Below are 13,584 nucleotides of genomic sequence, written 5' to 3' on the forward strand. Positions count from 1 at the left end.
GTGTGTGCGCGCGCTACGTAAAGAAAAACTCACTCTCCCTCTCTCCGACTCTCTCTCTAACCCAAAAGGAGTAGTGTATTAAATCATATGGGTGAGAGAATCACTCTCTCTCTCCCTCCCTCCCTCCTTCCTCATACAAGTCCACACACCCAAGCTCCACCTCCTCCCCACATCCTGCAACACAACAGGAAGTAAGCCTCAAAAGAGTAGGAGCTCGGCACAGAGAAGAGAAAAATACACGACAAGAAAAAAAAAACAAAAAAAGAAAGAAAAGCAAGGGGGACACGCAAGAGGTTAGAGAGTGGGAGAGAGTGAGTGAGTGAGCTCGGAGATAGAAGAGATAGACGAGGTGAAAAAGAGGGGGATGATGGGTGCCGATGGAAAGTGATGGCGCGACTGGAAACAGCCACTCACACACACGCTCACTCACGTAAGAGAAAAACAGCAAGCTTGACATTCTGACTGAAGAGCGCATGATACATTTATACAACATATGACCCAGTGTACCCTCAAAACATATCCAACCTATCTCAACTGATCAGAGTTTTCCCTCAACTCTAAGTGATTTTAACAAAGCCCTTTATACACTGTACCATGAGTCATGACCGTCTCTCCTCGGTCATATCTGCCTCTGACTGTGGAACTGTTGTTAGAGAGTACATCGGTGGGTGTACAGTGGTCGGTTGAGGGAGGTCAGCACCAACAAGAGAAGATGTGAGACATCCTCAGCTAAGTTTAGCAGCCCCAGCTCCACTCTAAACCGAGCGGAAGGAAAAACTCAGTCACAACACCACCACTGACCACCCCACACTGTGGGCTGCACACACTGATACACCACAGGGTGCCACACCATGAATCGGTACATGTAGCAGGAACATGTGGCATGAAAGTGGAACATTGCAGATAAACTAGATATGACCCACTATCAGTGCCACCCACTATGATTAACAGACTAAGCAGCTGCTAAATAAGTGAAAATCTGAAATCGGGGAATGATCTCGAGGAAGCAGAATAGCACGTTTCAGCAGAAATACTGCCTCGATTTTCAAATCTGAAAGTGTCGTTGTGCTGTTCACCACAAGGTGGCACTCTTGATTCTCTAATCCTGATGAAGAAACAGGAGGCAGACCACTGATCACCCCCTCCCTCCCCTTCCTTCTCCCTTGGTCCGAGTTCACTAATTCAAAAGCTAACGGCAGCAGAGTTCCCAAGTTTAACCTTATAAATACTTTATGTGGTGATTTACAACAGCCCAATGTACTGCTGGATAGACGCTCACTGAGAAGTGCATACGGCACAGCACTGGAGGTGCCCTCAGTTATACAGAGACATCTTTTTTAAATCTGGCCTCACATACATAAAAACATACCGATACAGGCAACATCAGTATAAAAACTTGACATGAACTTCCTATTTTGATAATCAATTGATCATTTTGGTCATTTTTCAAGCAAAAGTGCAGAAATCCAAACTTCTGTAATGTGTGGATTTTCTTTTCTTTTCTTTGTCATATAAAACACTGAACTGAATGTCTTTGGGTTTTATAGTGTGATGATCGGATATAACAAAGAATATGAGGATGCCATTTAGATGAGAAATTCTGACTGTCTTTTTGTTTTTCTTTACGATGTTATGACATTTTATAGACAAACAATTCATTGATTAATAATTAGTTACAGCCCTAACAGGATTTGCTTCCCCAGTTCTTTCTTTTTTGCTAATCAAACAAACAACTAATATCACAGTCCAATACCTGCAGACTGGACCCCAAACAGACTTAAGGCCTGAGACACATCTTCAGTTTCATCAATTTATTTTGGCCACATTACTTTTATGATAATGTACTGGCCTTCATCGGGGCAGATTGGTTAGTCTACCTGTAAGAAATCAGATGAGAACGAGAGCGTGTATGTGTGTGTGTGAGTGAACCCATTGGCCAGGCCTGTCCGAGGACGGTGACAGACTGTGTGTTGGGGAGGGGTCGTCTGGGCAGCCTGGCTTTGGCCGTGACCTTTGTTCAAACTCCAATCTACCGACATAACTACCACAGTGTGTGTCTTTGTGCATGTTTGTTTGAGTAGCTACAATAGGTGGCTAAGTGTGCTGTGTGTATTTGTGTGTGTTTTACAGTTCATGGCCATGGGGGGCCTTCCTGCCCCAAGGAGGTCTGAGCCTCGGTTACCATGGAGACCAGACCTAGCAACACCACAGCCTTGCCACTTAGACGAAATTGGGCTGACGGCAAATGGTCTCAATTGAAGTTGACATATTAACGCGTACTACATAACAAACTGTGATATCATTAACTTGAACGAAACAAAGAAAACACAGAAAAAATACAAAACATTTATAAATGAGTATTATTCCGATTTTCTTTAGGGAATATGAGCTATATTTGTAGATACGTGTTTTGGTCACCACCAGAACTTATTGTTTGTAAGATAATAAACACACACACGTATATACACATACACATATACACACACACAATCTGATAGTGGGACCCCAGGGAGGAGGATGGGGGTAGGCTGGGGCCTCTAGAGCGCCATCAATCACTCCACTGTCAGAGAGAGAGGGAGAGGCAGGGAGGGAGGATTGGGGGTTACTAAGAGAGAGAAAATAGTGAGGGAAAAAGAAAAAGGAGGGGAATAAAGGAGAAGGGAAAGAGTTGCAGGAATGAAGGTGAGAGACAGAGAGACCGGAATAAAAAGATTGGAGAAAGGATGATAGCTGGGGGTAAGGAAGGTGTGTATAATGGGTCATTGCAGGGACAATTCGGAGGTCTCCAAACCAGTTCAGTGTCCCTCTACGGCTCGGTCCTCCTATATCTAGAGCAGCCTCGGGCCTGGAGCACACACTGGCTCTAATTCATATAATCCATCATATTCCCTCTTCTTATAGAGGGGACAGAGCACGGCTCAGTGATGGACCCACCAAGTCCTATACACAGTCCAAGAGCAAGACTCTATTCTACAAGGTGAGAGATTTAAAATCCAGTCTTGTGTATAGGTGTGTGTGTGTGTGCAGGTGCAGCCCCATGAGGAGTTGCAGGATTATAAACAGTAGGTCTAGCAGTGTGGAGACTACAGAGGTTGAGGTTTTGTATGAGAAGCAGCAGGGGCTAAAACACACTCACACTGTTGGCTGCCATGGGACCTGTGCCATCTCACACACACATACACGCCGCCTACACCTTTACAACACTTATTCCTCTCCTGTCCTAATACCTCTCAATCGCTCCTTTTCCTCTGGCCCCTCCGCCCCTCCATCCTTCTCTCACACCAGTCCCCCTTCTCTCTATATCATCTCGGCAGCCCATAGGGAGCCAGGCTTGTCTAGACAGACACCGTTCTCTCCCACGGCGCTACCAAGGTTGAAGCTCATCTTTTTCTTCGCTCCTATCACCCCCTCTTCCTATTCTTCTCCTTCTCCTGGCACGAGAGCGGAGGGACTGCCGCGAGGGAAACTGGTGGCCTTCATCGCCGCATCGAGGAGCACTGAGGCCACTTTAGACTAAACTGTTCACTTACACTGACAGAGCAGGCTGTAGATTTAGACTTCATGTTCTCCCAATTAAAATACAAACAAATGGGAGCACTTTAGTTATTGCAACCCTCGCCTTTATGCGCTCTTTCCGCCCACCTGCCCCTCTTTCACCTTGGCCTGTTCACCTGCTCTGCCTCTTTTCCTTCAAACCCTCTCATCATCATCATCCTCGTTCCACTCTTTTTTTTACGACCTTCTCCCTTTTCTTTCTCCAATTTAAACTTTCTCTTCTCCTCCTCTGTCTCTCTTTCTCTCCCAGACCTGCTGGTCAGCAGCAGCTGTGACATCACTGGCCACTGTTCTCCACTCGGATTGGACACTCGGCCACGTTGCCAGGCAACAGCAGTGAAAGGTCTCAGTGTGAGCGTGTGTGCGGCGTGCGCGTGTATGTGTGTGTTTATGTCTGTTTATAGCTACGTGAGTGAAAGGTGTGTGAGCGATTTTCCTCGCCTTGCCCTTTATCTGTGCATGAAGAATGATCAGAACAGATCTACTTCTATGCTTTATCTCAGATCAAAGCATGTAGATGATTGGGCTGCCTCGCCACTCTCCTCCACCACAGAAGAAGAGGGGTGTGTGTGCATGGCGTTAATGAAAAAGAAAGATGGTACGAATGTGCGTGTGTGTCAGTGTCTGCACTTGCGTCGAACCAACTAAATGTGTATGTTCGTGTCGAATACGGGTATGTGTCTGTATGTTGTGTGTGTGTCTAAATGTGTGCGTGTGTATGTATGTGTGTAAGCCCCCGGGAGCGGGTGGTTATTGTATCTGACACAGCGGCTCTTTCTCGCGCCTCATATTTCTGGGCCGATCGATTCCTCTGACTCCCGACAAGACAATAATCGCACCTCCCTCTCTCACTCCATCACTACCATTATTACTGACCTCCCCAGGGAACGAACAGGGTGGAGGGAGGGAGAGAGGGATGAGGAAGGAAGGAAGGAGGGAGGGAGGGTGAGGAATGAGAGGGGGACATAGAGTTGACAAAATGAACCTATGATGATGAAAAAGCAAAAAGAGACAGTGTTGAAAATGAGACAGGAAGAGTTGGCCTGGAAAAGGGACATCAGCGGGGAAAAAGAAGGTGAGAGCGAGGAAGTTGAGATAAGGTGATGGAGGGATGAGGTCTGAGGTAGAAAAGAGAAGAGGAAAAATAGGGATGTGACACCTGTGTAAGGTGATAAAGTGACAGAAAGAACGAATGAAAGCTAAAGCATAACAAGAAAGGACAGAACGCAGGTCAGGGCCAAAAAAAACGAAAAAAAGAAAGAAGCAAGCAATATAGATCAGAGCGAGAAAAGAAAAAGGAGGACACAAGTGAAGGAGTGCAAAGAGACGGAGGGCCGAACGGAGGGACAATAACGGAGAGAATTAGTGGAGGAGAGATGAAGGATTCGCACTATCTTCTTCTAATAAAGGAGAGAATGAGAGACAGGGACCGGGGAGGGAGATAGAGGGGGAGGGAGGGGTGGGGGTTAGACTGAGGTGAAAGAGGGAGAGACAGAGAAATATATAGGAATACACGACACACACACACACACACACACACACACACACACACATATAGAGCAATGGCTGTAGCGCTGTGGAGGTCAGCGCTCAGAAATATTATTAAATTGACAAGAGTACAATAGTTGATTGGCAGGCTGACTCCTGCACTGCCATTCAGTGGAGAAGAATGGGGACATGGATTCACACACACACACACACACACACACTGCGCGCGCACGCACGCACACACACACACACACACACACACACTGCGCACACAATCACGCCACACACACACAAAGCTAAGCAAGGCATGGGGTTACCATGGTGATGGCTGAGCTCCAGTTCTCTCTCTACCTATAGTGCTTTAGCAACAGTAACCATGGTTATAACATGACATCTGTTCATTTAATGGATCTCATTAAATTGGATCAATTTACTCAAAAGAATGATGACACCAGAATCTGTTAAAGGAAATTAAATAGGAAAATTGAGAAATTGACACTAGAGGTTTAAGTGGGACCAAGGTTGCTCATAGTTGCCTCAAAGCCAAATTTTAGTGTCTTACATTTGGCTTAGATAAAAGGCTAAAACGCAGTCTATTTAGGTTTCTGATCATCTACTCTAATTATTGACTGATTGATTTGTTCTGTATTTGGCGTTCTAGATAACGCTCATATTTATTGCTCATATGTCTTTTTACGTATTTTGTTGGGCTTGTTAGTGGGAGATTTGGACTGTGGAGGGGTGTCCTCCTGCTCTCTTGAGTGACAGCTGAGGCTGATTGTGATGGCAAACATTAATGAGCTGTGTGCCGACTGTTTTAATGCGACTGCTCTGTGTCCCACAGGGTTTCCGTGGTACTGTGTCTCCAGCGCAACACGAGTGTAACTCTGACACAGAGAATAACAACAATATCAAAAAGGTAAGAGAAAAACACCACTGTTTCCTAAAAGCACACAGACTGATAAAAACATAAATTGTATTATTTTAAAAGACACAACTAGACAATACACACCATTTGCCAGATTTAGATGAACCTGCCTTATACCCAATGTTTGGGAAAGGTAACATTTGACACTTTTCTAAATTAAATTAAATGTCAACGTATATATAAATATCACCTAACATTTGGGTAATTCTTAACTCCTTAACATCCAGTTTCCTTGTATTTCTCAGAGGTTGGTTCAAGTGGCTCAAAGGTTGAAAAAAAGCTCTTTGTCACTTTTAGTGATGAACTCACAGAAAATTATCACCTCAATCTGCAGCTCCCCTTGACTTTACTAAGCTTTATAGCAAGTTTCAGCTAATTATAATTATTAAGCTGTCCAGCACACAACTTAACTGTTTTCATTGACTGTCACAGCTCTCATAGCATTGTTTTCAGCAGCAGGCAGCAGTGAAAAAGCTCTAAAAACCCACTGTACACTGTACCAAACAGCAGTCGGGTACAGTTAAGAGATGAGCTGGTGAACATGCTTGAGCATTTAGCAGCTAAGAGCCAGATATTTCCATCAGGAGTTTTTAGAGACCAAAGAACAGAGCTAAAAGAGAGCAACTATTGGACTTAAATTCACCAGATGGTCAGAAACATGTTTTAAATGAATGATGATGCTGCTCTGTAACTGCTGGATGCTCAACAAATATCAACACAAAAGTAGATAATAATGTTGTTTCTTCTGTCTGCAAGTGGACAAAAAATTATTGTCTTAAGATACAAATATTCCTGTTTCTTTTAAAACTTTGTAATCTGACTGTGCCAGATGTTTTTTTTTACACATCTGGGAAGTTGTTGTTGTAAACTATTTGGAAAAGGGCAGGCACTTTCAGAAAATACTTGGCAAGTGACAGCTTACCAAAGGTGGGAGAAGCACAAAATCTTTTCCATTGGAAAAACCCTTCAGTGCCGTTCTTTGCTACTCTTTCAATGGAGAAATACTCCCTAGTTCTAATATAACTGATGGTAACACTTGTGCTGACTGACTTAGACTTCTCTTTATTGATCATTTTGGGATAAAGAGACTGTTATTCTTCCAAAACAGTGGCATTAAATTGTTTTCCAAAAAAAAAAAAAAAAAAAATCAAAACAACATTGACAGAAACCATATGAGAGACCATGCACTGAATCTGACATTTCATTCTGCTCTGTGGTGCTGTGTGTTGTTAAGATCTACACAGCAAAAAACAGCACTGAGTCTCTACAATACAAACACAATATAAGTGAGCAAATGGTTGATGCAGTTGTGCTTGTAAGATGCCACCTGGGTGGATGTGGGTGGACAACACTAATGTTGGACTCAACATAATCATTACCAAGTCTTCCTCCCCCTCTTTTGGATAATAGTTGTATTATATGTTATAATGACATAAGTCATCATTAAGTTTAACTCCTTTAAAGTAAAACGGAACAAGTCACTCCACCTGTTTCTGCTTAGTGCCACTGTAATGTTTGTTGTCTTTCCTAAATGGTCTGTTGTGAAAGATTGCAGCAATCACTCGTCATTTGTGTGCAGATCATTCACTGTGGATTGTGATTGATTCACTGTAGACTGGTGAAAGTTGAACACATCCATGCAGTAATGCCACTGATAACATTCAAACTGCACTGTGATAGAGCCAGCCTGTGACAAGGTGGTGACATCTTTGGGGCACAGTCGTGACTTTTAGGGAGGTTAGTTTAAAGATGGTTTGCAGTGCCAGTGAGCTTTGTTGATTAGGAAAAGCACCTCTGGTCTTATTATACTTATTTCCTTACTTGTTATAAACTTTGCTAAAATAAACTTAGAAAACAGGAAAACAAAGTAAGAAAATACAGGTTTGAAAAAGTTTCAAAAAAGGGAAATCATCATATTAATATTGCAAAAATGTCTCTGGACAGCTGGTGACACACTCTTTCTTTCCCACCCTGTCACTGTCACACACTTCCAGGAGGATGAGCCTCTTTCTCTGGCAGCCCAGCAGCAGCAGCGGCAGCAACAGCGGCAACAGCAGCAGCAACAGGAGTACGTCAACCCGTCTGGGTCCCTCTCCCCCTCCTCCTCCCCCATCTCCCACTCGGACGGCAGTGACTCAGACGCCGGAGATGAGGACAACGCCAGCCCCCGCGGGCGCGCACTACGCCGTCGCAAAAAACGACGCGGCACCCCTTCAAAGAAAAAGACCCCCCATCGGACCCCACCTGGGCGGCCACCGCTGGTCTCCCCCGCCAACATTCCTCAACACAGCCGTCCACTTCCTTCGTCCCACCCTCCTGCGCAGTCCTCCCCTCCCTGCTCGTCTTCCTCCTCCCCCTCCTCCTCTTCAGCTAAGCCTGTGTTCAAAGCTCCGGCTCCACTGGGCTCCAACACCACAAGCAACGTCAACATAAATGTCCCCAGAGGAGGAGTGTCCATAGACTCCATGCGCCAAACCTGTGAGTACTGTGGACGCCACTTCCGCTCCCTGGGTCGCCACTTAGATAAACACCATGCGCACCAACCAGAAGTGTGCTCTGCTCTAGTGGAGCGCTACACGCAGATGCCCCGCCTGCACGCACAGAACCCAAACCCCACCACAGCTCACACACAAACTCAGCAGCACTCAAGGTCGTCACAAGTTGCAGGACAGAGCCGCAGTTCAGATCTTCCACAGAATGGCGTCCAGGACCTCTCCATGTCTCCGCCCACTCTCACAGCAGCCAACCAATCCCCTGCCTCCGCTGGAAGAAACTCCACCCCACCTGTGCTGACTCCTCCGCGAGGACAGAATGCAGTGCCGGTGTCTGTCTTAAAGAGGAGTCCACCCCCTGTGGCTGTGACACAGTCCAGGAAGGGAGCTGTGAGGAGGCTGAAGAAAGAAAGACAGAACGAGGAGGAAGCGGATGAGGGGGACGAAGATGAAGAAGATGTGGAGGTTGTGGAGGTGAAGAGGCCCAAAGAGGAGGAGGATGTTGAGGTGGTGTGTCCTCAGTCCTTCAGCTGCAAGTCGCCCAAAGAGATGGAGCCACCAAAAGAAGAGGAAGATGAGGAGGAGGAGGAAGAGGAGGAGGAGGAGAATGGAGTGATGGAGGTAGAAGATGAAAGTGGAACAGAAGATAAGGAAAAGGACCTGCTGAGGTAACTTGAGGTCTTTGAGAGCAGGGCTGCAACTAACAATTATTTTCATTATTGATTAATCAGTGAATCATTTTGTCTACACTACTTATTTGTTGAAATGATTTAAATGAACGATACCATTTTTAAGTAGCTTAAGCTCACATACATGAATGTATGAATTCAGGGATATGAATGACTAAATCAATGGTTGAATAATCAATTGATTAGATCAACTGGTAGATTTACTGGCAAGAAGAAGGGAAGTAGAAGAAGTGTGAGGATTTGTTCAAATAATCTGCATTTTAATTGATAATGAAAAATATAAAGACAGATAACTAATTTTGCTAAAAGTTCACCCCTAATACCTGCCGGGCTCTGAACATGATAGCTGGTATATTTCTGGTGAGGTTCAGCAGTGTGTAGCACTCAGGAGGATCTGTTGGCACAAATGTTATATAATACTCATAGGTATATTTTCTTTAGTGTATGAACACATGTTTTTCGTTATCTTAGAATGAGCCGTTTTTATCTACAAAGGGAACAGATCCTCTTCCACAAAGACCGCCATGTTGAACTGCCATGTTTCTACAGTAACCCAGAACGGACAGACCAAACACTGGCTCTATGGCCTTTCACAGTTTGTGCAAGTTTCACAAGCAGCATAGTTTCTTCTGCATGCTTCAAAGGGGAGGGTGAGGTGAGGGGTTTGTAATCTGCAACTACACTATATGCCACTAAATAATACACACTGGTGTCATTTTGCTACAGTTAGATTCAGATTTTAGGATACTGTAACAAACCACCAGGTAATAAAAACTATTATGAATGAAGGAACTGATTGCTCACCGTCTCTCTTTTTTCAGTAGTTCCGGGCGTCACCATTTGCTGCCCCTCCTCTCGTCCTTGTCCTCTCTGGTGCTGTACCTTCGTCGGCTGCAGCACTCTGCCTTCTTGTCCCTGTCACGGCAGCTACAGTCAGCCGAGGCCTGGCGCCTTCTTTGCCACTCCAGCCTGGCTCTCCTGATCCTGTACAACCGACGACGTGAGTGTGAGGTCTCCAAGCTGTCCATCGCTGAATATCGTGCTCGCGTCACTCCCCAGTGCCCTGTTCCTGTCCCGCCCGGAGCCCCTCCAGCTCTCACCCCATTGGAGGCCTCCCTGTCCCCCTTTGAGCGCCTGGTTCTTCCTCACCTCCCCAGAGTCGGGGTCCAGGGTAAACGTGGACGAGTCCAGCCCCTCATCCTCCCCCCTCACTGTGAGCCCTGCCTGGAGCTCCTCCTGCAGACACGGCAGGATGTGGGAGTCGACCCCGCAAACCCGTATGTCTTTGCCAGGCCGTACCACTCCCCCGCCACACCACTGCGAGGCACCGACCTCCTCCGCAGCCTGGCCCGCTCAAGCGGTACGCGCAATCCCCGTGCCCTGACTCAGACCAGGGTTCGCCGGCAGGTAGCTATACTGACCCAGCTGCTGCTGCTGGGAGAAGGAGAGGAGCCCGGGCAGCCTGGAGGCAGCGCCGTAGAGAGGCTGGAGCACTTCCTGGAAAGAGAGTATCACGTGACACAGAACTGTGCGGGAATCGGCCAAGACCCAGGCCTGATGGGCAGAGTGGGCCGAGTTGTGCTTTGTGGAGAGAGAGATGGAGTGCTGTTCAGAGGAATGAGCCTGAACCACATCTGCCTGGAACTGGATGGTGAGATTGATTGATGGCTGAATGAATGAGTGACAGTGACTGTTGTCTCTGTCTGTTTCTGGCTGGAAAATGTTTATGACCCTTCTTCCAGTTTTTGTGGATGATTGTGCATAGTGCCAGATTAGACTAATCAAGTTCTGCTCTTTCTTTCCTCCCCATGCTTCCTCTTTCCCTGCAACCTTTCCATTCCCTCCCTCTTTCCAGTTATGTCAGGAAACTCTGCAGACTCGTACTCAGAGGGAGAGTCTGAAGGAGAGCAGGTGAAGGAGAAGTCGGAGGCACCTGCCCCTGCTCCTGCTCCGAACCCTACACCTACCCTGCTGTATGTCAGGAAGGGCAAGAACAACGGGCGGGTGGGACGACCCAAGAAGCTCAAGAACACCCAGCCAACCCCTCCACCTCCTCCACCTCCACCGGCAAACCGCAGGAGAGGCTCAGGTCAGCCCAAATCAGGTTTGTTTGGGTTTTAAGCACAAGTGTTATTGCACAAGTAAACTAATTGGAGAAATAAATACAATTTTGCTAGTGTGATTTATAAAAAACAAAGTTGCAGCTAAAAATCTAATGTCAAAATAAACAAACAAAAAAAGACAACGAAAAAACAAACAAATGGCGAAATAATAGCAAAATAACAGGAAAACAAAGAAACTTATCATTCGGAAAAAAAGTAAGAATAGAGTATAGTTCAAGCTGTTGCCAGACAGGCTCCAAGTCAGTATCTGAAGGTGAAGCGAAAAGTCTACTGGTACATGTTTATCCCAGAAGGCACAGAACACTGGTCAAAAAGCAAGAAATACACTCTGCTGAGAACACACACATCAGACAAAAAATAGTGCGTTCAAGTTCAAAATTGCATAAAAAGGAAGTTAGATAAGATGCAAATAATTCTTTATATCAATAAATCAGTCAGACTTTATTTATATAGCCCTTTCCATACAAACAAAATGTGACACAAAGTGCTTCAAACAATAAAAGTTTAAAAACATTTTTTTTTTTCAACATTGGAGGACAAATGACAATGTTTTTTTACATTATTGTGCAAAATAACAAGACAGACAACAAATGTTCCCATCTTTTATTTTTAAAAATATCAGCACACATCAGAATCGGTGAATTTCGAGTTAATAGCCCACATTTATACAGTGAACAGAGTAAAAAAATAAAACCCTACTTGAAGGCATCAGTTGCCAAAAAAACATCAGCTTTGGACCAAACGGCTAAAACACTGGAGTAAGAAAAGTACAAAAAAATTAAAGAGCCTTTGAACACTGTGGCTTACATTATCAAAACAACACCCAGAATATGTGGCAGCACTAGTTTCAACTACCAGTGTAGATATTATATTAATTGAAAGGGAAACTTATCTGATAAAAACATTTGTGTTTTCCTGGTTTAAGTTAAACTTCTGGGACTATTTTTACAACAGTATTTTTGTGGGATTTGTTCACGTGCACTCTCAATGTGTTCTATTGTAGAAGCTCTTACAACACACATAACCTCTCTTCATCTCTCCTCCTTTGTAGGAAAGCGAGGTGTTCTAAAGCGTCCCTGGTCAGAGGCCGAACGTGCGGCGGTCGAGGAGCACCTGACCCAAAACATCACCGAGCTCAGAGTCCCCGCCAAGGCCGACTGTGAGCGCTGCCTGCAGCAGTGCCCCCTGCTGGTCAGCAACCACCGCGACTGGCGAGCCATCAAGTTCTACTGCCACAACCGCATTCAGCTGCTGAAGAAAAACCAGCGGCGTGAAAGTGAGCCCCAGCCCCTCACTGTCTGCTGAGAGGGGGGAAGTGTTTGGGGAAGGGAGGGAGGTAAACTTGGTGTGGTGCAGCTGATCAGAGCAGATTCTCAAATGGTACCCTGCTGCCCAGGAAATGCACTCATTTTGAGAGGACGGTCCTAAATTTTACTCCACTCTTCTGTTAGCGTGGAGTTGTTTCAGACACGGCTTCTAATTCGACACGTGATGGCATTTTGATTTCGAGCCATACGAGAACAGAAATTGGAATTAACTTTGTTGCTGCTCTACTTTATCGTCTTAAAACAACAAAAAACACTAGAGTCTTTATGGTGCTCCTGAATTAAGGGTTACAGTGCAAGTCTTGTCAAAAGCAGTGCACATGGACGGGTGCCGTTTGAGACATGCCATGGGGGGGGGACTTCAGAGACCACGGCACTGGCCGCAGCCTGTGTCGTGTTGTATATGGACATTTTTTTCTCTTCTTCCAAAATGGATACACTAAACTGAAATATAAAACAAGGGAGGCAATTGAGCCCTACAGTGTTGTTATATGAACGTCGTGAAGTAGCATTAGTGTTATATGCACTTGGAGACGTTAATAGGACAAATGGCCCGTGCTTGGGCCACACTTTTCTTAATAGTGGTTATATAATTAGAGTAGGTCTAACTACTGCTAACCTAGAAGAATAGCCAGATTTTTCTTCAAACAAACTAGTTCTTCTTTTCATACAGCTGACTGTGCAATTCTGACTATGGTTTCATTATATTTGGACCTTGATTTTACGTGTAAGGTACTAGGTGATGAATGAGTTACTCTATTGCAGTTACTATGGTGTTGTTTTTAATTAAAGTGGAACTCGACGTTATGATGGAGGAGATTTTCCAGAGTGGGAGATGTGGGTTTCATGAGAGAGACAATTAAATGGCCTCAGAATGTTGTGAAATTACTTTTGGATACCTAAGATGTTAAGTTAAACCACAAAGTCCAGAAACATGAGAACTGTTCTAAAACCTGTTGCGTTGGACCCCCCCCCCCCCCCCCC

At 45.2% G+C, this 13,584-nt stretch overlaps 1 protein-coding gene across 3 annotated transcripts in view; it reads left to right on the top strand.

Annotated features, from left to right (window-relative positions):
* si:dkey-117m1.4 (serine/arginine repetitive matrix protein 1) overlaps window positions 1-13,577 on the top strand; it is a 19,752-nt gene extending 6,175 nt beyond the window's left edge. Inside the window, exons 5-9 of one of the 3 annotated variants that reach the window (XM_035660085.1) lie at window positions 5,888-5,962; window positions 7,966-9,131; window positions 9,974-10,803; window positions 11,008-11,256; window positions 12,327-13,577. In XM_035660085.1, the coding sequence (XP_035515978.1) occupies window positions 5,888-5,962; window positions 7,966-9,131; window positions 9,974-10,803; window positions 11,008-11,256; window positions 12,327-12,580 (2,574 nt within the window). In that variant the 3' untranslated portion in view covers window positions 12,581-13,577. The remainder of the gene's footprint in view (window positions 1-5,887; window positions 5,963-7,965; window positions 9,132-9,973; window positions 10,804-11,007; window positions 11,257-12,326) is intronic. The other 2 variants (XM_035660087.1, XM_035660086.1) reach the window with 2 other exon arrangements.
* Window positions 13,578-13,584: the final 7 nt, after the last annotated feature.

The sequence above is a fragment of the Morone saxatilis genome, unplaced genomic scaffold (genome assembly GCF_004916995.1).
Source record: "Morone saxatilis isolate NCDOM2014 unplaced genomic scaffold, NCSU_SB_2.0 Contig17, whole genome shotgun sequence".
In the NCBI taxonomy this organism is placed as follows: Eukaryota; Metazoa; Chordata; class Actinopteri; family Moronidae; genus Morone; species Morone saxatilis.